General features: G+C 28.0%; 1 protein-coding gene across 5 annotated transcripts; it reads left to right on the top strand.

Annotated features, from left to right (window-relative positions):
• Positions 1 to 594: 594 nt before the first annotated feature.
• Positions 595 to 27,035, top strand: LOC111627927 (polyprenol reductase-like). Of its 5 annotated transcripts, none has more exons than XM_023371611.1 (11): positions 599 to 632; positions 775 to 843; positions 942 to 1,050; positions 1,684 to 1,832; positions 3,219 to 3,410; positions 9,549 to 9,686; positions 9,825 to 10,080; positions 20,958 to 21,106; positions 25,492 to 25,683; positions 25,801 to 25,938; positions 26,032 to 27,032. In XM_023371611.1, exons 2-11 carry the CDS (start codon positions 798 to 800, stop codon positions 26,289 to 26,291), a joined length of 1,629 nt encoding a protein of 542 aa, XP_023227379.1. In that variant the 5' UTR covers positions 599 to 632; positions 775 to 797; the 3' UTR covers positions 26,292 to 27,032. The 5 variants fall into 5 exon arrangements, with proteins under 5 accessions (XP_023227376.1, XP_023227379.1, XP_023227378.1 ...); XM_023371610.1 differs by having other exon boundaries at positions 626 to 683; positions 26,032 to 27,033; XM_023371608.1 differs by having other exon boundaries at positions 595 to 1,050; positions 26,032 to 27,029.
• Positions 27,036 to 27,898: the final 863 nt, after the last annotated feature.

The raw sequence follows: 27,898 nt of genomic DNA, 5'->3' as shown, positions 1-27,898 counted from the left end.
AATAGGCGGGCCGCCTCTACCGCCTCCACTACGCTACGCCACTGCCTTGTCATGATAATGCCATGTGATCTATAAAAATTTTTATTTATTCCAAATTATCGGTAGTTGATATCAATCATTGGTACTGTACCACAGAGGCCGGATGACCGAGCGGTCAAGGTGGCAGCCTTGACCGCTCTGGCTCTGGCTCTGGCTCTGGGGACCCGGGATCGAATCCTGACTGGTCAAGGAATCCCGAGGAATCTTTCGGAGGGTGGTCTGTTCGGATATGTCGGGCCCCATCCCTCACTACTCGGTCGCCCCATTGTGGGCCTGGCTCGAACCCATAATGGGCCTGCTAAAAGAGGCCCTTTTAGTGCTCACAGGGCGGAAAGAATATAAAAAAAAGGGTACTGTACCACAACTTTTTCGCTATGTTATTATTAGATTGTTATTATAATTCTTATTGTAGAAAATTTCAATCATTAAAATTATATATGAATTTTAAAATAATTTATTCCTACAACATAACAGATTACAAGAATTAAAAATAAAAATTATCCAGTTGGAAAAAATCCTTCATTAACGAAGCCATGTTGCAGAGTTGGCAACACTATATGTGAACGACGTCACACGTCTGATTAATTTTAAATGTATTAACTGAATTCGTGAAGCTAATTCTAATCTTATGTATTCTGTATTATGTAATATTTAGAGTTAACCGATTTTTAATATGTATATGAATAGACGAAAATATTAACCATCTTTATTGAATTATTCAAAAACTTTGTATAGGTATAATTTGTTCAAACACGTGGATGAAAACACGCGATTCTTGTGTTCAATATCACAAAGTGAAGAGATGTACTTTAATCCAATATCATTATTTTTCATTTTATTGGAATATCAGGTTTGGATAGCGTGGATTTTGGCAACTAGTACAATAATGTTTTTTGGAATAGGTTCTCTACGACCAAATCCTTCAAAAATATTTAAATTTGCCATGTCTTACGGGAAAACATTCAACGAAAATGATCAATATCCGGAATTAATGCTTCAAATACCTAAAAGGTATTTTCAGGCTATTTAAGTTTTACATGTAATTTATTAAACTACGAAATTTGGAATATAATGATTGGAATGAAAAATCAACTGGCGATTATATTCGTTTCTAATATACTTATAAATATGTTTTCTACCTGTAGAAATACTTAGTTTTCATTTCTTAATACAAATATTTACCCTTAATACTAAATCTTTCACAAAAAATATTATAAAATTCTAATTTGGTTTACTTAGAATTGTATAATATTAATGATATATTTTCAGAGGTCCAATAGCAGCAGGAGGCTTACATGATATATTTGAAGTTATGCCGTGAGTAAAATAATGTTTAGTTTCAGACTGTAACATGTGATTTGATGTTCAAATGTGCAATGTAAGCCTTCGTTGCTGTTGGATACTGAAACTTCAGTATTATGAAAAGTATTTAAGTCTATGCCTCCAGATTTTTATTTAAGAATATAAATATCAAAGATGGATATATATTGATCAATATTTAAAGTAATTAATATTGTCTTTCAGTAGTGTTATCAATAGACAGAATTAGAACGGTAGAAAATTTAGAAAGGTTTTGATATTTAAGAACATATAAAAATTTATTTTGTAAAGTCAAATAAAATAATTGCGTAATTTATTTTGCAGGTGGTTTCGGCATTTTTATGTATTTGCAAGTATCTATCACACACTTTTAGCTTGGATACTATATAAAGTTTATTTTCAGAGACAACCGCCTCCTCTAATTTCGAATATTCTGGTTAGATTCTTTTTGAATACAGGAATGGTTCCTTCAGGTAATACCATGTAAAGAGTATTCAATATTTTAAAATATGTTTAAAAATGATTATACTAAAAATACATATCTTACACTATGTGAAATATATAAAAATCTTTTATTAAAAATATGAAGAAATACAAAATTATAATTTAAAAAATGGACATACAAAGTTTATTTTTTTAAATAAAAGAATGTTTATGGAAATGACACTGAAATTTTTATGAAATTTATAAGAATTCAGTCTTGTAAAAAATGTTTATATTTTTTATATTTCAGTTTTTTTTTAAATGTTATGTAAGTCCAAATAAGACTAATTTGAAAATTTAAAATCTAGATTTTGAAACATTTATGATTATTTCAAACTTTGAATATGAAAGTNTTTGTCTAAAATCTTTAATTAATAAGTAATTTTTTAAGAAACTTTTTTAATTTGATTTCTTAATTTCCATCTGTACAATTTATGTTTTCATCTATTCAAGTGAATAAAATTGTAAAAATTTTATTCACTTGAATAGATGTGAATAAAATTGTGTGAATGATAGATGTGAATAAAATTCAAGTGAATAAAATTGTAAAAATTTTATTCACTTGAATAGATTTGTTAATTTCTGTTAGGATATAAGTACATGATATGATAAATAGAATATTTTTTACTCAATAATAATACGTTTGTATATGTTTTAAAAATATATTTTAAAGAAACTTTAAAAAATAAAGATTAATTCCTCTGACTGTTTAAAGCCTGTGATTGAACAAAAATGCTGATAATTTTGTGATGATTATTTAGTCTGATTATTGCAAGAAAATCAATTTTGTACTTCAATACAAAAATCCTGTGAATTGAAAACATTTCATTTAAGTTCTGAATAACTAGTTTATAATTAGTTTTCTAGAACAAATCATATTATTTTTGAACATTATGTTCAAAAACAATATGATTTGTTCTAGAAAGTACTATTCTAAACAAGTTGTTCAGAAAGTAAAGAGGATGTATAAAATATGAAAACATAAAAAGATTATGTCAAGTTTAAAGCTTTTTTAGTTCAGAAATTTATATTAAATATAATAGGACTTTTTTTCCTCTTATGTTTAATATGATTCATTGTTACATTGAGTTTTTCCAATTTGAATTAATTGGATATTTTATAAATTGTGTTAAAAAGAAGAATAAGAAACAAATGTAGATATGAATAAGGATTTGGAATAAGGTGAAAAGAGTAAAATAAGCAAATTTATCTGAAATTGCTATAATTAAAAAAAGATGGGAAAACTTATAAATTAATTTTTTTAGTTGTCATATTTTGATACAATAAATAGACTTGTAATAAAGTTTTAATTAATATTTATTATAAATTAAATATGATTTCACTTATATATTTTGTGATTAACACAAATTTTTCAGTTATACCAGAGGCTGTTGTTATTTCTATGGTGCTGATATTATTACATGTTTATCGACGATTTTATGAATGCTATTTTGTTTCTGTCTTTTCAAATGCAAAAATGAATTTACCACATTATATTTTTGGTTACTGTTTTTATTTTGGGGTTGGTCTTTCTCTTCTCTCAGAAGCTCCAGGTTTCACAAAGCCAGGTGAGTTCTTCAATCTTAAATTCTTAACCTATATTATGATTTTTATTAAATAGTAAGTTTTAATTAAAATTATTTTAGATTTTATATCATTTAAGTAAGTTTAATATAAAATTTAAAAATTTTTTATAAAAACAACTTTTTAAAAATAAATTATAAAACAGGAGTACTTAAAAATTAATAGTATTATTATTTCAAGTATCTACCCCTATGTGTAAACTATACTCTTCAATTCTTTAAAAATTTACAAGACTTTTTAAAGCTTATAGATTATCTATAAAGGCGTCTTCACTCATTCTTTCCACACATATGAAAACTAATTCAGCATGCATCAAACTCCTTGAATTTGTTCTTTGCTAGATTTGCTATATAAATAATGCTAGTTAGCACTTTGTTGGTTAGATACAAGACCATATCATAAATTATCATATCATAAAAAACAAAATTTCTTTTGGTTTTGTTTTTATACAATTAAATCTAGTCTTAAAAATATTTATAACTTGAATGTTTATTAAAAAATATTTTGAAATTTACATTTTTAAATAAAATCATTATTTTTTTTATAATTGTCATCATTAATAACAACATTTGGAATAACATTGAATAGTAATTAATTAACCACCAGAAAATAAAAGTGATAAAAGTATTAAAGTAACAGATCTTGCAATACCAGAAAGATCTGTTACTTTAATAGCTAATGGGAAAACATATACAAGTGGATTATATAGGAAAATAATAATACACAGAGCATACTGTATAATACATAGAAAAATTTGGGATTGGAATGGCAGAGATGTGGATGTGGAGAGTGAATGTCAAGGATTGCACCGCAAGTACAGATAAACTTCAATACTGTATATGTAATTTCGATCAGTGCAGATTTCAATTAATGCAGGTCTGTTCTGAGGGAATTCAACATTGCCACCTCAACAGAGCTGGTAATGTTGAATCAATTCCTTCTATTCCTTCTCTACTTCTCACCATTAGTAGAAGAGAAACTGTAGTTTTCCTAGTGCTGTGCTTTTATTTGGGTAGTTTCTGTTTTCACATTTAGTGTAATTTTGCTTTAATTTTTCAGTATTTACGGAAAACTCTAAAAGAGAAAAAACAAAAAGAAATATAGCAACTATGCATCTGATGATTGATAAATATTTTGCTTGATTTAAAAAATTTTTCTTTTTTGGCTACTTTAATGGCTAGTCTAAATTCTCTATAATCAATCTTTACTTTTATTTTCTATGATTTGTGTTCATTTTTGAGTGCAACTACACTATGCTTTGTCTAAAATCTTTAATTAATAAGTAATTTTTTAAGAAACTTTTTTAATTTGATTTCTTAATTTCCATCTGTACAATTTATGTTTTCATCTATTCAAGTGAATAAAATTGTAAAAATTTTATTCACTTGTAAAAATTATGATCTCAGATGACTTCTTAATGATGTCATTCACAAATTAATTTATTTCCTGTTATTGATAACTTTGATATGTATGGTTTTGATATGTGCCGTGTATTTTCAGAACCAATTAACTACATATACTGAGGGTTACTTGTACTTCTATATTAATCAAAAATTTGTCTCCTAATAAAGATACTACAGGTATACCTCGCCTTACGTCGGTAATTGGTTCCAGGAAAACGACTTAAGTCGAAAAACGACGTAAGTCGAATTTACTTGTCTCCGAATCTACTTGTCACTAGGCTAAACCATAAATTACTATTCCCAGTTCTGTATTTTATTTATTAATGCATTTTTAATAATATATGGTTAATAAGAATCTATTTTAAGCTTACAAACAAATAAATTTTAGTTTTTAATAGAGTAAAAAAAAGTAATCTAAATTTACGAATGCATGTACTGTACTGTAAATACAGTACATATTTGTAAATGTATATATTTTAATATGATTTTATGCGCTTTAAACGCTTTTCTAGTGATATTACGACTTCAATATTTGTGGCAGACGGACGTAAACTCGAATAAAATGACTTAAACTTGATTTTTATTTTTCCGTATACTTTTTTGACAAACGACGTATAATCGGGAACAACGTAACTCGAAACGACGTAAGTCGAGGTATACCTGTACTGCTTAGTCCAAAATAGTAGTCACTGAACTAGTATACCATAACTTTAGTATACCATAAAACCAATATGCATTCACTATCATATTGTTCTATCAGATTGAGTAAAGCTACATTTCCTGATTCAGAGGTTGTGAATAGAATGTTCTGTGGAAGAACAAAGAGAGAATTTTGAAAATGTGTTGGTTCCTTTACAGTATAGAGTTGATTCTATTAGATCTCACAAATGATTACATTTTTTACAATATATTTTGTGATTCAATGAATCACATAACATATTGTAAGAAGTATAATATAAGTAACAAAAAAAGTATTTTCCCTATCCTTAGATATTTTGATTTGAAAAATAGCATTTCAAATTGTTTTTTTAATTTTTATGAAGATTATAATGAAACCACAGAAAACAAACCAAGAGATTGTTATCTTGTCCAAATACAAAGTAGACTTTGAGTGTCTGCATATTTAGTAGACAATGAAATGTAAATTTTGGCAAATTCTATTCTGTCTGTAAACTTCTTACTAAAGAAAATGAAAAGATCTTAGGTGTCTTGCACTCTTTGCATACATACTGCTAAAAGGGTATGATTAACTTACTTGTTATATTGCGGTTTTCTGAATGAAAGGATCATTCTTCAGTTTTTTTTAAATGTGAAGTATCTAATGAGACTCTTTATTTTATGGAAGTGGAAGGAGATAGCTTTCTTAGATATGTGCCTAAAAGATGTGTATCATTACTGCTGGTCATAGAAAAATATTAATGTTGGCCCATTATAAAATCTTATTTTCAAAGTCTAGGACAAGAAAGATGTCCTTTTCTAATATGGAAATGCGTTGAGGATGAGACCAGAGAAAAGGATGATAGTAAAACAGAAATATATATGCTATTTCTCCAAAACATTTTGAGGACATAAGAGACCAAGTCTGGAAAAGGATGAACTAGTTGTTTGATCTCATGCTTAGGTTGCAGAAAAAGCTAATACATTGAAAAAATGTATTAGCTTTTGGAATTGTTTTGGAAACATAAGTTTTTAGTTCCATAAAATGTTTTCAGAAAAGGCAAACCCATTTAAAACAGGACTTTCTCAATGTTTTAATTAAAACTATTTGTTATTTGAAATTCAATGTTGATTTCACAAATTCAAATAGGCAGTTATTTGTCAATCAGAATAAATCTGTGAATAAAAACTGGATGGACATTTTTAGAGAGCTGAAAACTAATTCATAAAAGTTCAAAGATCTGATGTTGCTTATAAATAAAATCTTAAATATTCCATGCTCAAATGCTTTTATGGAGAAGATATTTAGCTTCACGTCATCATACAGCAACTGATGTAATGTAGGTTTAATGAGAACAGAGTTGTAAGTTAATTAAGTTACTCACAATCTTTTAGAGCAGCAAAAATTTTTAATAACTAATGTTTTAGGTTACATTTAATAACTATTCTCAGGTTTACAAGTTTTCAATCGAATGGTTTAGAACACAAGAAAATGGAAGATAAATTTTGAGAATGCTGAACAAATGTTTAAATTGAAACAAAAATAAATACCATAAATACAAGTGATAGAAATATAAAATAAATGTATTTTTTATTGTTTTTATTTAAAGACATAAATAAATGTTACACTTAAGGGCAGAAAAACAAAAAATAAAAGTAAATAAAGTAGACAACTGTAAAGTTGGATATATACATGATAAAAAATGTGCCATCATCCACTGATTTATAAAATTTCCAGGGCTTCAGTGTGTTGAATAAGATGTTTATTTCTGATAGTCTTGATGATCTTGGTCCATTCCCACTTGACTGAATCGTCTAATGTGTCTAATCGTCTAAGCTATCAGTTCTTACTCATCTCCAACTTTAAGGTTATCTACTTTGTATAATTAATTTTATCTTTTGTTTTCTGCTGTTGAGGGTTACATTTATTTATATGCTTTGTATTTTTTATCATTTTTATTTATTTATTTATATTTCTATCATTTGTATTTATTGTGTTTATTTCTGTTATTTTTATTTTGTTTCAATTTAAACAAGTAAAACGGCAAAGCCATTTTTGGGACAAGACTATCGTCTCGGAGAGTGCAAGCAACACATGAGCAAATCTTGCACTCATGCTTGTTTNATAAAATAAATGTATTTTTTATTGTTTTTATTTAAAGACATAAATAAATGTTACACTTAAGGGCAGAAAAACAAAAAATAAAAGTAAATAAAGTAGACAACTGTAAAGTTGGATATATACATGATAAAAAATGTGCCATCATCCACTGATTTATAAAATTTCCAGGGCTTCAGTGTGTTGAATAAGATGTTTATTTCTGATAGTCTTGATGATCTTGGTCCATTCCCACTTGACTGAATCGTCTAATGTGTCTAATCGTCTAAGCTATCAGTTCTTACTCATCTCCAACTTTAAGGTTATCTACTTTGTATAATTAATTTTATCTTTTGTTTTCTGCTGTTGAGGGTTACATTTATTTATATGCTTTGTATTTTTTATCATTTTTATTTATTTATTTATATTTCTATCATTTGTATTTATTGTGTTTATTTCTGTTATTTTTATTTTGTTTCAATTTAAACAAGTAAAACGGCAAAGCCATTTTTGGGACAAGACTATCGTCTCGGAGAGTGCAAGCAACACATGAGCAAATCTTGCACTCATGCTTGTTTGTAGAAACAGTCTCAGCATTTTATATTTTCTTTTGACCCTGTTCTTGGTCCCTGACTACCTACAAGTCTGGTTTATTTTATGTGCACATAATTTGGGCACCAAATATTCTGTGCCAAATTGCAACTCCTGACATGTACTCCTTCATACTTCTAAGATGTGCAGCCATTGACAGCAGCGTGATTTTAGAGACAAGACATAGTCTTTTCAAAAATTGTTCAGTGTTTTCAAAATTTGTTCCCTTTTCTTGTGTTCTAAATCATTTGATTGAAAATCTATAAACCCGAGAATAGCCATTAAAATATGACTAGGAAATGTTGAAATTTCGAGATGTGAAAAAAATTTGGGGGCTTTTTTCTGATGTGTGTGTGTGGGAGGCGACACAATTTTGTTCACTTATTTTAAAACTCAATAACTCCTGTATGTTTTGTTGAGAAATTATGAAATTTTGCAGGGAGGATTGTCTATTAGGGGGATTGATGCCATTAAATTTTGCTGGTTAAAGGTTGAGTTGGTGGGGAGTATTAAAACAAGTCTTACAGCTTTTTGTGTTCTTTTATTCGTATTTTTAACTGTCTTCCTGTTACTGCAATGTATACTTTTGTATTTCTATTATAACAACATTTTAATTCATATATTATGCCCATTTTGTTTAATTTTTTTTTTATTTCTGTAATATTTAGTTTAAGTAAAAAATAAAAATTAAACAGCTGTAAATATGAATTAAGATGTAATTATAATAAAAATACAGGAGTTTGATATAGGAGTTACAGATAAAAATACATAACAGCTTTAAGACTTAATTAAACATCAATGGTCACCATAGATAATACATCAAAAATTAAATAATTTAAAATATTATTATATGAAAGAAATACCCAAAAAGAAAAAAAAAAAAAGAAAAAGGGAAAGGAAAAATTAAAGAAACTTTTTGTTATAAAAGAAAAAGTTGCAGTGTTTTTAATGTTTTAGCAACTATCAAAAAGATGAAATATGTGATATTGATGAGGATTGTTGAATCAAAATGCATTTATCACAATAAAGGCATTGAAGAGAAGTAAATTAAGTTTTATTTGGTTAAAAAATAAAATTATTTTGTGTGTCTTTTAAAATAGTTCTATCTTGGATAAACAGTCAGTAAAGAAGGTTTTGGATCTTAACTAACTGTCTTTTAGGTATCCTAATCTTACTTACCTAATTCAGATTAGTAAATGTTATAACTATACATAGATATTAGTAACTTTTTGTTGGTTTCTATTGTTAATTTCTTATAAAATTTTTTAATTGTATTCAATTATTTTATTAAATTGAATAACTTTATTATAGGAAAAAATAATGTCACTATTCATAAATTATATAACAAAGAAATTTTTATATGTATCTTTCAGGTGGCTTAAAGGATATTAATTTTTCTCAAAGTTGGTTAAAAGTAAATCATTTGATTGGAATAACACTTTTTTTATGGGCTTGGTATAATCAACATAAATGCTTTAAAATTCTTGCAGAATTAAGAAAAAATAATAAAGGTAAGAATGTTATTGCATTCTTTTAATCAGTGTATAATGATCACATTTCGATGATTTTGATATAGTAAGTTGTCATTTGTATTTTATTTTATTAATGTTTCATACCAAATTATCTCTCTTTTGTTCTTTTATATCCAGGTGCAATTGTATCAGCTAAATATTTGATTCCAAACGGACATTTATTTGAAAATGTGACAAATCCACATTATCTCTATGAGATAATTTTATATTTTGCAATATTAATAATTTTAGGTTTCAAAAATATAACATGGTGGTTACTTATGCTCTGGATCATTACTTCACACATTTTGATGGCCATTTCCTCACACAAATGGTATAAAGAAAATTTTCCAAAATTTGCATTAACTCGAAAAGCAATAATTCCATATATACTGTAAGATATTTTAATTTTATTTTTATTAAATAAAATTAGATCACTGTTTTTTATTTATACAGAATTATAATATTAATTTTCTAATTCAAGATGTAATTATAAAATTATTGACTTTAAGAATTTATAATTAAAAAATAAAATTTTAAAATAATTTATTGTAATTAATATAAGTTTATATTAAAATGTTGTTATATTTAATTAAAATTCTTTTTTCAACATTATATAAATTCATAAATAAAGTTGAATATTTTGACTTTACTAATAGTCAACATTTAAAAACACACAATGACATTATATTAATAAAATTCAAATACTTTTGAAAACTATGTTTATATAATTTTTGATAGCTACAGTTTTATGTAATTCATTAATAATTTAATAAATATTGAGTTTTATACTGATCTTTTAAAAAAAAAAAAAAGTTTATGGAATGAAAACTTTACAATAAATCACTGTTAATAATTTATTAATATTTTAAATTAAGCATAAGCATATAAAATAAATGATAAAATTGTAAAAATAGAGAAAAAAATATTGATATAATTTCCTAAAATTATGCTTATTTTTGATATGATATTACTATAAAATAGACATAGTTATAAATTTCAGCAATATTTTCTGATATTGTTTATACATGTACTGTATATAATTATAAAGGCCTTTAAATGTTATGTTTAATTTTTTCAACTTTATGTCAACAAAAAAAACTTTATTTGGGTTCCCTGGATGTTTCTTTGTTTAATGATTACTGTAATAATAAACTTTATTAATTATTCAAATTAAAAAACTGGAATGTAAGGAAAATTATTTAGTTATAACTCAAAGTTGATGAGATTTCAGTCACTTATTTCATATTAAATTAAAAGTATAGTAAAACCCTGATTATCCAAGATAATGCGGATTTATACTAGCTTTGATAACTGAAAAAATCGGATGAAAATAAAGGACCATGGCCATTTTGGAATAAAAATTATGAATATAAAAGATTACATGGTATCACTTTTAAGCCTCTTTTTATGCCTTAAGGAATTTAATCATGTAAAACAGCGGGGTTTTTTTATCTCATGGCATGCTTGAATTTATAATTAAATTTCTGCAGAAAAAACACCTGATTTGAAGTTGTGTTTGTAAACATTTTATGGGCATATTACTTGCCACTTAACCTAATTCTTTTTGTCTATATTTTTTATAAATTAAATAAAACAGTATTGCTGTTCCTTGAAATAGCAACAGATTATGACATTAGTTATTTAAATTAATAATTTTCGTTTACATAAGAAAAGCAATTAACATTGTCTTGATTTGCATTTAAAAGTGGCATCATGATTGCTTTTAGAAACTTGTCCAATGTCCTGCTATTTCTAAGTTAAAATAATTTGAACTAAATATTGACAATTACATATACATTTTGGATTTAAAGAGAATTTCATTTTAAATGAAATTATTCGGTGTTATGCACATATAATTTCACTTATGAATATATATTTATTTTTTCATTATATTATGTATACATTTATTTATTATAACAATGAAAAACTTTTATAATCAATTTAAAGAGGTTTTAATTTTGATATGTATATTTATTGTTCTTTGGCCTTCTTTGTAAAATAATTTATTAAATAATCTTTGAAAATTTTCATGGCACATCTACGATCCTCTTGCAGCACATTGCTTGAAAATTACTGATGTAAAAGAATAACAATTTTATCATTGGTTATTATACAGCTAATAGATCTATATACAAAAGTTTTAAGCAGTAGTCTTTTTCTTTAAAAAATATTGTTGGTAGACATGTATAATGACAATATATAGAATTGTTTTTATTGAGAAACTGCTGGTATAATGTGCTGACATGACCTGGCTTAAAAATAGCCATAGTATTAAGAATTAAAGTGTGTATTTTTTTTCTTTCATTTTGATATGAATGCTCACAAATTAAAAGACAAAAGTTAACAGAAACAAATTATTTTTTTAATATATATTCACATACAAGTTTGCTTTGGATGATGTGAAACCTGGTTAATTGGGTTCTACTGACTGTATTTCAAAATATCATATTTGTTTTCCTTTATGTGAAATTTCATAAATATTAAGTCAAGTATTATTACCCTTTCTAATTTAAATTGAAACTGTATAAAACATAATGTTGACATAGAAAGCTCTTATTTTAAAACTTATAATTTAATCTTTTAATGTCAATTTCTTTATTTTATTAAAATGTTTTACTTAATTTCATGAAATACTGTACTTCATTTTCTCTCTGATCTGTATTTATAAGGAGTATGGTTAAATGAATATAAAAATTTTGTGAAACATGTATCTCATAGGGACAGACAGCTTGAATAAACACTTAAAAAACAAAGTATAAAAAAACACTTCCTATTTAAAAAGTTTTTTCTTACTAATGAAATATGAATACTTGACAACTACAAAAAAATTTGCTTGGGCTGGTGAATAATTTGATTAGTTGGTAAATTTGATTTTCTATAATTTATTGATTATTAAAAATTTTTTCACATGCACAAAAAATATAATGAACTTAATCCATGTTTCAATAGCATAAGTGGAAACCTAGTTTTAAATTTATGTTCTTCTTTTTTTAAAATAAATTCTGTTATTATATAATTCACCCTGTTTTTTCTAGAATAATTTTCTAAATAATAATTGTATTTATTGGTAAACATTTTCATATGTATAAGTGAATGATTTGTTAAAAATGATTTTTCTGTTAATTATTACAGATACCATTTAGATTTCTTTTACATGTAGTTTTTAACTATTGGAAAATTATTGTTATAAGTAAAACTTTACAGGTAAATACTTCAATAGAAATGTAGCAGATTAAAACTTTTTGAATCAATGAATAGAATTTTTGGAATAGAATAAAATGTGTATCACATCATCAGTAATTCATTTATAGCAAAATAGAATAGCAAGAACTAAAAGGCAAATTGTTCAAAGATTTATTTGGAGAGTTGGAATTAAATAAACAATATCTGAAATATTTTTTTTAGAAAACTTAGAATATCACTTTTTCATAAACAATTCTTATCCAAGATTAAGGAATAATAATGACAAATATTTATGTAAAATTTTTATCTGAAATGTTAGATCTTGTCTTCAGATTTAAATGCATCTGAATGTAGTAATGGATTACACAATTAAATATTTTATTGAGAATAACACTATTCGGAACTTAATTTGAGAAATAAAACAAATTTTAACTGTATTCGTTGATTATTTATATTAAATTATTTTATTTATTAATACAGTATTTAAATTTTCGTAATGGAACTTTCACTGCATAGCACAGGTCAATTACCAAGTTTAACTGTAATATAAAGTCTATATCTAAATAAATTCTTCCGTTTCAGTTTCATTAATAATTAGCTGATAAGATATCATTCAATAATAATGGGACAATTAGAGAAAATTGCTTTAATAATAATAAACTAATACTGGTTAACAAAATTCCGAGAACTTAAAAACTATTGATTGTAATCAAATATTATGTTTTGATCAATATCCGAGGTCGATCTAGGTCGGTTCTACACATTTTTCATAAAAATTGCGCCGCTCAACTTCAGCATGTAGCCTACGTAAAAGGAAGCAGGAGGGTAGTAATTGTTACAACGGTAGGTTGTTGACACGTGGACTGGTAGGTTACTGACCTTTTCTTTCAATTTCTCTGATGAAATATTTTTCATCAAAGAATTTTATATAAATTATATTTGACAAATAGTTAATTTGATTAGACATCATACGACTCAAATTCACAAGCGCATTGGCGCACGCACGATTATTATTATTCCCTGCCAGTATTTGATATTGACGCCATACTCATGACCTTGACAATGAAGTTTGTTTATTTTAATCCTATATCGTTAAGTTTACTTTTATTACAATATCCGGTAAGGACATTGTGGATAACAGAATGCTTTGTGATGATTATATTGGGATTAGGATCTTTATGGAAAAATTCACCAAAAATGCTCAATACATTAATCTACGGAAAAGCCTTCAAGGAAAAAAATGAATATAGAGAAATACCGAAGGTTCCTAAAAGGTAAATTTTACTACTATTGAACATTTTTGAAACACGAGAATTTTATATAAAAATCGATCGTTATTGTATTAACTAATATTAAGCATAATAACAAATTGTTAAAAGCAAAATATTTTTATTTGACGGAAGTATTTCGAAGTATTGTAAAAAAATCTTTATCTATCAGTCAATTTACGCGTATTTCTATCTCATTCTAATTTCGTCGTCGTTTGGTTAATTATTGATAATTAAACTCTAATTCCTTATGCTTAAAACTAATTGCAGAAAAATTCATCATGTTGATCTTGCTTGTATAAAAGTTGTTTTTAGTTTTAGATGTTTCCCAATAAATTAAAATTTCCTCAAGAATATATCCAGATATATCCTGAGCTTCCCTTTTTATTTGAACTTTTACGCTGAATTAAATCAGAACATTTCTTACAATTCACGATATTCTTAATTTATTTTATTTTAAAAATGTTTAAAGAATTGAAATTTAAAGTTTCAAATTTTTATATAGAATTAAAATTATTTTGTGTGATTACTCCACAATCTTAAGCTGGATATCAATATGATTTTGCCGAGCGATTTGAACGTTTTTGGGACTGCACATGCATGACCTAGAAAAAAATAAGCGTCCAAATCACGCGGTTAGACCATGGATGTAAAGAGTGCACTAAACCAGTTTTTTTATTGTTTAGGTCGAAGACCGCTAAACTAACAGTTTATCATTCCTGGTCCTTTAAAAACTTTTGGAGCCGTATTCTGGTCTCTCGTCTCTCACAAGCCGGTCGCCGATTGGCTAATCATTTGGATTAGCCAATCAGCGACCGGCTTATGAGAGACGGTGACCAGAATATGGCCCTTGGTCTTTAACTGTCTTTTTATCTTACCCATTATGAGTTCGTCCAGGTCCACAATGGGACGGATGGAGATGAAAAACGGGATTTTTTTCTGTATATGTGTGGTGGGGCAAACCCATCCATCCATTTACCCTATTTGAAGCTTAATAACTCCTGTGCTTTTAGTCAACAATTTTAAAAATTTTGCAAGTTTAGTAGTGGGATTGATGCTATTAAATTTTGGTAAGTAAAGGTCGAGGGGGTGGGGAGATAAAGGGAGTTGTGAGATTTAATGACTATTTTACTTGTTATTAGCACTTACAATTTTTTATAAACCCCATCCCTATCCTCAAAATTAAGCCTTTTGCCAATTTTTAATAGTTAAAAATATAAAAAGTCTTTTTAATAAAATATAACAGATGGCGCCACCAAATGTTACCGGGAAAGTTGAGCAACTCATTGCTGGGTTTTTAAATGAGAACTAGACAGTTTAAATGAAGCTAGACAGTCTAGCTTCATTTGAGAACGGCTGAGGCTACAAATATGGTTCAAGTATCAAATGAAACGTGCCCTGTTTTGCCGCTGAAGAGATTTGAGAAAGGTACTGTACAATGGTTCAGGCGTGGCGGAGTGGCAAACATACAATAAGTCTAAGGGAACGAACATGGGCGCTCGCGCTTCACCTAGCAATTAATTGCTTTTTTACCGTTACAACAACCCATTGCTCTATCCCCTACTCTAATTAATGCATAATTAGCGAAAAATCAGGAATTCAAAGACATTTTGTATTTTTTTTTTTTCATTTATAAATTTAAATACTTTCGCTATTTATTTAAATAATAGAATAAAAATAATCATTTATTTTTGAACTAAACTATTTAAATTTTTTAGAAATTAATAAAAAAAAGTATGCATTAGTAAAATAAATTATGACCTCATTGATTGTATTTTAATTGAATAAAATCGTCGATTTCGACGGGTTCCTGCTAGTTTACATTTAAAACAACTGTTAAAAAGTGTGATTAACTAACAACGTATTTTTAACCTTAGATACGTCGTTGTAGATACATCAGTAAATCTAAAAATTATATAAATTATTAAAATAAAAAAAATAAGGTTATGAAATATTCTATATAAATTAAATTATTGTCCTTTAAAATGAATGGTATTAGCAAAATATTGCCGAATTGATGGTGTCTTGTCTACAAGAGATTTGTTGAAATAATTAAATGTTATATATATAGATACTGATGAATGATATGGCGGATTAAATGAATGTAGTGATTAGGGGCTGTCTATTAATTACGTGTAGAGTTTGACTATCTTCCTCTTCCTCGTGTATTGTACTGTACGGTACAATGATGTACAGTATATTTGGCCAAGATATTATGATGAATCAATTGTTTTTTTTTTCCTATAAAGAATGAATATGTCTCTAAGATGATCGCGTCGTCGTCAGCCATTTTTGATTTATTATTATTTCTTCCCGCTTGATAGCGTACGAATGAAGTACAAATCGCGCAATAGATATATCGTGGGTAGAGGACAATAAGCGGCTAACTGAAACCATAATTTTCAGGAAATGGGCTTCCGCTAATGGTGGATGGCGCGATTTCAGCTTTGAAAAAAGTTTTATTGTTGCAGCGCTGATTGTGAACATTTTTATTTATTATTATTTTTTTAATTGAAAATCAAAATCATTCAGAAATTATGCACAATTATAGCTTATTTTATAAAAGTTATGTCATGGATTATCTACGATATCATATTTCCTAGCTTAAAAATTTATAAATAAATTCACTTATTTATAAATCTTAAATTTGGTGTTTTACGCTCTAATTTCGCTGCATAAACAGTGCAACAGCGAAATTAAGCGGAATTTTTCATAAAACAACGCACCCATTGCTTTATGTTCGTTAGTTATAGTAAAAAACATTGTACTCTATAAGATTACGTTACAAAAATTGTTGCAATATCTTCAACCTGTTAGAATTAATCAGGGACATAGAAAAATAGCTCGATTATCTATACACAACACGGTAAGGAAATATGTATTTTCAATTCGTTAGAGTGAACATATGACATGAATCTGAAAGGATATTAACACAATGTTCATCAGTCAGAGACCTTTGTAGCCGTTTACGGGTTTCTAATTCGTGCCAACTGAATACCCAATACTATTACTGAGCTACCACCAGCCTGTACAGCTCCTTGACATGCTGGATTCATTTATTCATGGGGTTTTCTCCACGAGGACTCTTCCATCTGCCCGAATCAGTTGGAAACGTTATTCGTCAGACCACGCTACTCGTTTCCAGTTTTTCAATGTCCGGTGACGATAGTCCTGAGCCCAGAACTCTGTCATAATGAAAGTAATGGCACTCGAGTTGGGCGTCAGCTATTAACGTCCATATCATGAAGAGAACGTTGTACAGTTCTCATGCTGATGTTACTAGAGGCTTCAGTTATCCTACCATGTGTAAATTCGCTTAAATTATGATAATTTGCCATTCTCAATATGCAATCATTCTTTACACTTCCACAGATGTTTCTTGTTATGTACTGTACAGTACATGTTGTATTAATATTTAGACAAAAACAATTATGAGAAAGAAGGTACTGCAACATTTTCTGAATCGGATCGACTATCCCAGTTTTTTTTGGCACGTCAGTGTATTAAGTAATAAGTTCAAAATTTTCGAAATTTATTTATACGAACATATAATCTAATTTAAAGAAATAGTATTAGCCATGATTTAGTATGATTTTGTTTCTCTTTTTGATCCGTGGGCAGAAGGGAGCTTTTTAACCTCTTTTTTAAAGACCATCATGAGTTCGGTGAAAATCACAGTGTGTCTACCGGCTGACGAGGAACAGGGCCTGACTAACATATTTAAGGATCACCCCCAAAAATTTTTGGAGTTTTTGACCCTTCCGGAATCGATTCCAGAAGGATCAAAGATTGGTGTACCGACCAACGCCTTAATTGCCTAAGATTTCGTATGATTAATCATTTTTATCGTTTATTAGTCCTACTGTCGTTTTGTTTTTCATACAGGCCTACATCAATTTACAATAAAATAAAATTTAGAGAATGATGATGATTATATTTGTGATTTAAGTACAGTACGATACTCAGTTGATACAGCTGTCAAATGATATACCAAACTAAATTCAAGATGTAGCTGCTTAATTTCTGTTACTAAAACTTCCGAAACGTTTTTTCGTCAGACCATCCATCATTTTCAACATACAGTAGAACCTCGATTATCCGGAGTAATTGGGGATGAAGGTAGTCCGGATAAGGAAAAATTCGGATAATCGAAACAAATACTTTAATTTGTCTTTTAATGATAATACAACACGTTTTCTTTTCGATGACATATCGGTAATATTAAAAGTAAATACTGTATTTAAATCGTGATCAAATTTTCAAGAAACAAACGTTCGTATTGAATTTGGACTACTACTGACCAACGCTAACAGACTACCTATTGTTTAAAAGGCCCTCTGGTGGCGCAAGAAGACGGATTTTATAAAATAAAAAGCAGTTGAAACTGCATTTTTATGAATAAAAATTTGACAAACTATTTATCGTTTTATGACGAGTAAAATTTTTTCGTCGCGTTCTCGGCTTTTAAGTAATGCATGAACCTTCGAGGCGCGAGGCCCTTCGGACCGCGAGGCATAGGTGGTGGTCCACGTTGCCCATGCCTTACACCGCCCTTGGTCATAGAAATGATGTAATCTGAGTATAAATTATTTATAAATACGTATGTCAAGTTATATTTTTATTACGACGCAAAATATATTTAAGAGTTTACGACTACTGTGCCGGGTGAGACGTTGTTGAAACAAAAAAAGTTATGCATTCCATCACGTACATAAACAGTGTCGTAATTCGCCAGTGCAAATCAGCAAATTCGTAAAATTTTTGTTTATTTTGAACAATCCGGATAATCGAGGTTCTACTGTACTTAAAAATTAGTACAAATATTAACAACAAAGAATTTGTCCAATGCTATAAGGAAAAATTAGTACAATTTTAATAGTTTTTCAAAAAAAGGTTGTGTGATGCTTTTAAATCCTTTTCTTTTTTGTTTTTACATTCAAAAGTGGACGACAGGATGACCGAGATGATTAAGGTTTAAGTCTAACAATATTGGATCCAGGTTCAAGTTCGGGTTGGAGCCTCAAAAACTTTCAACAGTTATTTGACCTGGATTCCCTCGATATTCGGTCATCCTTATGGTCTAGAATCTAGATGGAGTCGTGATCAGCATAGAAAAAAAGGTTCTCTTAGTATATTCACATGACGGAATTAGAAAGCCATTCCGAATGATACTTTTCTTAATCTAGTAGTTGATGCTAATACGAAAATACGTTGCGAATATAACTTGTATTTCTGCATAGCTATTTCTACAATAGCTAATGGTTTTTAGTTTTTCATTTTGTTCCAAAGAGTTGCATAGCAAATCAACTCTTTGTACATAATTAATTAAATACAGTAAGACCCCGCTTAACTCTGCCCCTATTAACGCTGATTCGATATAGCGCGGTCTGCTCGAAGCCTAAAAGAAGCTCAAAATTTACGTTGATTCAAATTATCGCGGCATTTCATTGATTCGTATATAATACGATTATTCCCAAACACGAACCAATCAGCTAAAGGTGGCAATTCTGGTAGCGCTGTACTTTCCTCAAATCTTTGTTTGTGTAGTGCAATTTTGGGAAAAATATAACATCATGGATGCTTTAGGCAATATCAACTTCTCTTAGCAAGAATTAACTCATAAATGCATGAACGAAGTGTGGAAAAAGTTATGACTGAAGGTATCCAAGAATTCTCAACGAGAAGAGCCTATCACTGTATCGTTAGGTTGACCAAATTGTCAACCTAATCGATACAGCAGGACTAGGAGATGTACTGTACACGAGCAGGATATTGAGGAGTTACTGCAGAAACTTGCAGTAACTCCTCAATATCCTTGAGTTGGTAAGGCTCTCAATATCTGAGAGCCTTACCAACGACGATCTTCAAGAATTGGCGGAACAAGGAATTTATGTAGAACTGGAAAATAGAGATTCTGAAAACGAAGAGTCTAAAGAATTTTTCTACAGATTTCCTTAGTAAAAGTTTGGTAACAATAACCGAAATCATCGATCAAATTGTAACGAATGATCCAGATTTTGAGAGGAGTGTAAAAGCAAGATGAGACGTTTTGGATGCGATCGCCCGCTACGAACATTTGCTTAAGGAAGAAAAAATAAAACGACAAATGAAACTAAACGACTTTATCGCAAAAAACAAGGATTTCAGAAGAGCTAGGACCATAATCACAAAAAATGAACTTTACATTTCTGTGTGCATATGTTTATGTGTTATTTAACATATATTATTATGCAAATTAATATAAAATAACTTAAAATTGAAGTAAAATCTGTTTATTTTTGGTCGCGTGTTCCCCTTTCCCTATTTACTTTGTGTTAAAATGACCTCGTTTAAAGCTGTTTCGAAGCGTTTTTTCGTCAAGGAACGTAACCTTCGCGTTAAGTGGGGTCTTGCTGTAATGTAATGTTTAGTACCCATGTTGTGTATTATTCCTCAGTGCAATTAAGGATATGATCGAGAAAGTGCGTTACGTAATTTTAATTCTGTAACGCTCCATAGTGCATCGCACTAAGGAGCGTTAAAGAGGTGGAAAGTTAATTGAAAATTATGAAAGTAGCGTTACGTAACTTATGGATGATCTCATCCATGTATTGCTTCCTGTAGATTCGTAAAGATCATTATAATTATGTTTAAGGAAAAGAAATACAATCCTCATTTAAATGTAACTCAGATTCATAAGCTAGCGGCGATTAGTAATATGTTTTTACTAATAAGCTTGCGCCTATTAGTAAAAACATAAGGGGCTGTCCATAAATTACGTAACCCAGTGGGTTGGTATGCAGATAATCGTTAATAAAACAATTTATTTTTATTTCAGGTGGTTTCAACATTTGTATGTATTTGCAGGTATATATCATATAGTGATAGCTTGGATTTTATATAAAGTATATTTCAAGAAACAATCTCTTCCTTTATTTATAAATATGGTAATCAAATTGTTTTTGAACGCTGAAATAACTCCTTCAGGTAAGTTAAAGTTTTTGTTAAATGTAATTAGTTAAACATTAATACAAGTCTCTTTCTTAATTTCACCTGCTTATAAACTATTTGACACTATTCCAATGCTTTCCCTTATTATTTATACATAACAGCCAGTAAAGTAAAATTAAGAATGTTTAGAGATGTATTTAACTTATCGCTACAGAATATTTTATCTTATTTCGAAACGTTAAATAAAGGGTTAAAGAAAGAAATATCTTGTTATTTACTCTCAAAATTAAAAACAAAACTAAGTAGAGTTATTTTGACTCGTACCATTTTAGTAGGGTTAAAACTTTATCTTTCCTTTGCACACTTTTACACAACGAGTTAAATTATTCTAGCTCATTGTCTTTACACGACACAAATGTCATGCCTCTTTGACTAAAAGGAAAATGGCGGACGTGTATTCAATTTTCTTTCAACATGACGTCGCTACAACCACTTTATGTAGTATATTATAGTTCGTTGCGTTTACAATAGATATATGGCAAGTTGCCAGGACCCGCAAAATTTTTGACAGTTTTTCTGTCAATAATATTACTTTTCGCTTATTAAAATAATTTATTACCGACTTATTCCTTATCTACAGATTTATGGCATTAAAAGCCGAAGTTTTAGGCTTAGCTTTCATTAGCGATTAAACAGCAGGTTTTTTTTTGTTTTTGCAACTTTTTCATAAGCTTTTGTGGGAGCCTCGGCTGATTTCTGGAAACATGCCAAGAGTACAACAGACTGAGGCGCCATTATAAACTGTATACGACAGAAGTGCGAAAAAATTAAACTATTGCCATACATTTTTTGTTTTTCCTATGCTTTATTAAATAACTTCATTTCTAAATGCATTTTGTACTTTCGTTAATTACAAAATTTATTGTATTTACTTATCTATATAGATATATATCATTGTAATTAACTACCATTTAAAGAAAAATAGTTACAATGATTATGCTTGTCTCATTTCAAATATAGAAACATTTTCTTAAATAAAATAACTGATGTCTTCTTTTCATCATTCCTTACATTGTCAGTGTTTTTGGGTTGACATAAAATACTTTTTCTGTTATTTGATTGTTAAAAAAGATTACTGTTGTTGTTTTATCATTTTCAGATTTTTTACTTTCTATAAATAGTATTTTTAATACATTTTCTATAATATTATTAATTTACATATTAATGATAAAAAGCATATTGGACGATAGAAAACATTATCGAAAACATAAATAAAACGATTTTTCAAAATAGTACTAATATGGAAGCACCTGTAATGGCAAACATGCGAATCTTACATGGATGACCGGAAAAAACTGTAGTAAACTTGTTGATGAATAAAAATTATTTAAAATTATTTTGGTAATTTGAAAGCTTGGATTTGGGAAAATATAAATCTAATTAAACTATTAATTTATTGCTGATGTATTTACGTTAAATTAGCATAATAATTTTGGAAAAGTGGAGAAAACAAAATTTAAATAATTGCAATATCATCTGCGCAATTCAGTACTGTAAATAATTCACTGTTGTTTTTCGTAGGTTTTTTTTCTGTTTTTTTTATCGTTATTATTATGATTGTCAGTTTAGTTCCGATTTTGCCATCTGTCTTTGTTTTATTTACAGTATCATTAGTACATTTGGCCTAATATTAATTATTTGTTTGGAATCTCCAAAAATAACTTGAAATTTTAACATTATCGTTCTTCTTAAAGATGCACAGAGCAGCAGCTATGTGTGTAAGAGGGAACTTAATATATATACAGTATATATAATATACGTTTCATATACAGTAATATGCAATATAAAACTAATGGTTTTGTATTAATATTATGATGACAACGTCATTTAAGAAAATGAAGTTTCATTATTTTCACCGATTGTAGTGCCATAATAAAACCGATAACCTCATCTTATGGTCTCTTTGAAGTCTAACATTTTTTATTTATTATTTTCTTCATTTGTAGGATGAGTATTTTCCGAGTTATTCCAGTGGGTTGATTAAAATGGATCACCCAGCATATTTTTTATTGTTCATTAATCCTTTTTCTTCATGTTATGTAGATTAATGAATGATAAAGCATATTTTTTAATTGTATATTTTAAATTCCTTAAATTTTCTTTTGTTTTAAGAAATTACTAAACTTATTTTATATTTGTTGTATAACAAATAATTACCCTTCTTGATTTCTATTTTCCAGAAAAGTTAAAAAAAAATTATAATTATAATTTTATTTTTTAAGTAATTGTGGTTTAAAATTTTTACAATTTAAAAACATTACTTGTCTTCGGGCATTATCAGGCAGCAAATCTTTTGTGCGTAAACTCATTTTATAATTTAATAATTTTTGAATTATTATGAATATAAATGTTTATTGTTTCGTAATGAATATATTTTTAAATGAGTTTTATGTAAGCGCAAATAAATATTTATTAAATATACATAGTATATTGGCATCCGCAATATATTTAGCTCTAAGCATTGAATTTAAATTAAATAATTTAAATAGCGTAGCGCAGTATTTTTTGCGTAAAAATGATTATACAGTAATCAATTATTTATGGTAATTAAAACTAGAAAAATTGTTAAATAAAAAATTAGTAGAAAAGAGATCTGAAATGAAGAAAAAAAATTAGGGAGGAAGGAAAACCAATATTGAATTCCGCTTATTATTCTATTTTGTGTTTATCCATTTTTGAAATAAAAACTTTAATATTGAATATCATTACATTATTTCATTATGATAACATTCATCATTATGTACTGTACTTTATTAAATTATGCTAATTATTTTTTTAAAAATTTCAATTCTGTTTATATTTGTATTTGCAAGCAAATATGATTTAATGAACTATAATTAAGAAAAGTTAACAAAGGACGAAATTTTATACTGTGATATTTTTATGTATTAGTAATTAATGTGACTTGCATTTATTATGGTCGCTATTTTTTTCAGCAATGATAGTTCTCTATCAGTCTGATATGCTACACACAATATATATATATTTTTTTAAATCTAAAAGCTTAATAATTTATAATTCTAAATATTTCAAATTGAACAACTCACATCTTGATTTGAAATAAATATTTCTATTAAAGTCACTCTTTTAAAGTCCACAAAATATATAATAAAGATTTGGTTTTAAGTGCAGTTGGTTTTCTCATTACTAGCTTAGAATAAATATTTTGTTCTTGATTAAAAATAAATCTAGAACAAATTGATATCTCTAATCTAAAATAAATATTTCTACAGGTTTATTACTAAATAACAAATATTTTTTTATTTGCTGAACATTTGTAATCTTTTTGACTTTTTTATTTGAAAAGATCATTTTTAAAAAATGTAATTGTTTACTTGATATTTCTCATCAGGAAGAATGGTATCGAACATTCTTCTAAAATCTGAATATTAAAATGTATATTTACAGTATTATAGATGTTTACCGTAAAACGAGAGCAGTCCATTTCTTACAAAGTATTCCTTTGATTTGGCTGATTTTACTTACAACTTTACTACTTTCTCTTTAGATTTATTCTTTAAAAAATACGGTTGTGGATGAAATTTTTTGCCCCTTTGACATCTAGTATATTATATTTCATTATTATCACGTGGGATAAATTATGTTTAATTAAAATAAAATTACGTTGTTCTATTAATTAGCTGTCCACATGCCTTCTTTAGCGAATTTAGTCAAGATGCACATACTGTTTTTTTAGCTTCTGTCAGCAGTAAGCTTCCGAATCCCATGAGTAATAATTCTTATCAAATAGCTCTTGTAGATAAAGATAATTCAGCAATATAGTTTTTTTTTCAATTCACTTCTGAATTCTGTTGTTGTGGACTAATGATTTCTAATGTAGAATTTATCCAAATAAAAATTCTAAAGTGCATTTTTTCTCTATTAGTATTAAAATTTTTTAGTATTTTTATTAAATATGTTATTATCTAATGATATTTTTTATAAAATAATACTTGAGAAAGCTTTAATAATTGCACTCCTTTTAAAAAATGGAATTGCTTTTTTATTGAGAATTAATAGAGAAAGTTTATCAAGACTAGGCAAAGTAAAGTAAATGGACAATGAATAAAGTAGATCTACCCACATTTAAGTATGAAGTCATATATTATAGTATAGTTATTTAGTTTAGTAAATTAATTATGTAATAATTAAAAAATGCTTTTACATCCATACAGTATAGTAAATATATATCTGTAGTTTAAACATTTATTTATTTTATTTTACATTTAATTAGAATTGTCGATGGACAATAGATTTATTTATTTATAAATATGTTCATATTTATACATTTTAAATTTCTTTAAGTTGTTACAATATTTTGTGTCCATATAAATAAAAAAGATGTATTCTATATATTGTAGCAATACCGGAAGCTGTCGTAATCTCATTGGTGTTGATGTTACTTCAAATTTTTCGCCGATTTTATGAAAGTTACTTCATTTCTGTATTTTCGAATGCTAAAATGAATCTAATACATTACATTTTTTCTTATTGTTATTATTTTGGAGTGGGTCTTTCTCTTCTTTCTGAAGCACCTGGATTTACGAAGCCAGGTAGGATTTCTATTATTTTAATATTTTTGATAACTTAAAAATTAATATTTAAGTTAGTAATTAAATTATAATTAAAATTACGTTTTTCGATGTAGAATAAATAAATTTTAATTTTAGATGGAATAAAAGATATTAATTTCTCTAAAAATTGGCTGAAGATAAATCATTTGTTGGGTGTCGCGCTTTTCTTTTGGGCTTGGAATAATCAACATAAATGCCTTGAGACACTAGCAGAACTACGTAAAGATAAGAAAGGTAATAACATCCTTTAATATTTTAATTAATAATACAAATGGTATTTAATCGAATTAATCAATATTTTAAAATTATAATTTTTATTTTATCTAGGTACAGTTACGACAACAAAATATTCAGTTCCAGAAGGTCATTCGTTTGATTTTGTGACTAATCCACACTATCTATATGAAATAATTATATATTTTGCAATATTAATAGTTTTAGGTTTTAACAATGTAACATGGTGGTTACTATTTCTTTCGGTTTTTAGTTCTCATATTTTTCTAGCGGCTGCTTCACACAAATGGTATCAAGAAAATTTTCCAAAATATGCTAAGTCTCGAAAAGCGATAATTCCATATGTATTTTGAAGATTTTAATTGTGTTTACTGTATTTCCACGATTAAACTCCGAGAGGTTATTATCATCATAAAAAGTACGTATTTTCCGTGCTTATTTGAAGACACGGGCTTTTTTAGTTCGGAGTTTATTACCTTGCAACAAAAGATAAGTGGATAACAATTGAAAAAATGCCTTAATTACTCGTACATTTTCAGAACTATCAAAACTATTTGTTGATAGTATTTACGAATTATAGCTACAACAATTGTAATAATTATTATTTTCATAATTAACTCGATTCAGTCTTCCAGTTCGGTTAATATGTTGTCATTCGTGTCTGTTTCGATGTCGTTGAAGAAATCAAAATCTTGACTATTATCTTCGGATTTCAAATTCACCATCTCTTTTGGAAAGAAAGATGATGAGTTTGAACCAGAGTTTTCCTAATTACTCTTTTGTTTCGATTGATAAGATCAGTCGAAACAAAAGGGTAATTAGCGACTTTCCCACGTACAATAGCCTATTCAACAAGTATTTATAATTTTATTTCTCAAAAGCTGTTTTCCGTGAATCTTGGAATAAAAAGTGCTGTTCGACTCTAGCAACTCGAAGAGGTCGAATTTTAGTTAAACTCCTTATCTGCCGCTCAAAATGTACATTATCCTTTAACATATTTCCCATGCTTTTCAATCCGTGGTATAATCGAGGAAACGCTGTATTGATATGTCTATTGGTATATGGTATATATATAAATTGTTTTTAATTAAATATGTAATAATAATTTTATTTTCAACGAAGACTTGACTATAAAAATAAATATACGGTCGACCCCCCCTATAACACGGTAGATACGTTCTGGGTTTTATGAATCCATTTACTACGAGTCCTTGCCAATCACAGCCCGGCACGTATGTACTGTACTTTACGGACTACGGCTGTTTGGAAGATTTCTTCCATAAAATTAATCGATTCTAGACTAATTCGACTCAACATTTCCAAAATACGTATAATTTTTAGGGAATAATCCATATAAACTATGCTATAAACAAAAAATTGTAGGATTACTTACCGAGTGTGTACCGTTCGACAACGTCATGCAATGACGAAAGCTTTCTGAGAAGTTATTTTTCTGCGAAAAATTCGCTGAACTTTGGAGACATCATTAATATAAATAATTTTTATGGCCGTTGAATAAGAAATGTTTTTTTTCACACGAAAAGTATAAAATTACAGTACTGTATTAGACTTACAGTACCTAACTTAGGCCTATACACTGTACAGACGATAGTAAACTTAACTTACCCGCCTAAACTCTCCGTAGGGTGTAAGTAGTTCGGCTGTTCGTCTACTATTGGTCCAGATTCGACCAATCCTGTCGCGACCTGTATATGAAATTCTGTATATTCGTATAGCTGGGATATGTAGCAATGTTCGAACGACTGTAATTTTTCCAATAAAATGATACATTTGTGTAATTATAGTATTGTTCTATTTATTACAAGAGAAAATCGATTGTCTTGAAAAATAATAAGTTCTAAAATTTTAAAGTATAGTATACTTGTGAGGACGTGTTCCAAAATATACCTGTGTCCCTTCTGCATCGTCTAAGGCAGGGGTGTCCAACCCGCGGCCCAAG

Source organism: Centruroides sculpturatus, unplaced genomic scaffold (genome assembly GCF_000671375.1).
Source record: "Centruroides sculpturatus isolate CEXI.00-Female unplaced genomic scaffold, Cexi_2.0 scaffold230, whole genome shotgun sequence".
In the NCBI taxonomy this organism is placed as follows: domain Eukaryota; kingdom Metazoa; phylum Arthropoda; class Arachnida; order Scorpiones; family Buthidae; genus Centruroides; species Centruroides sculpturatus.
This window is presented reverse-complemented; position numbering and strand designations above follow the sequence as displayed.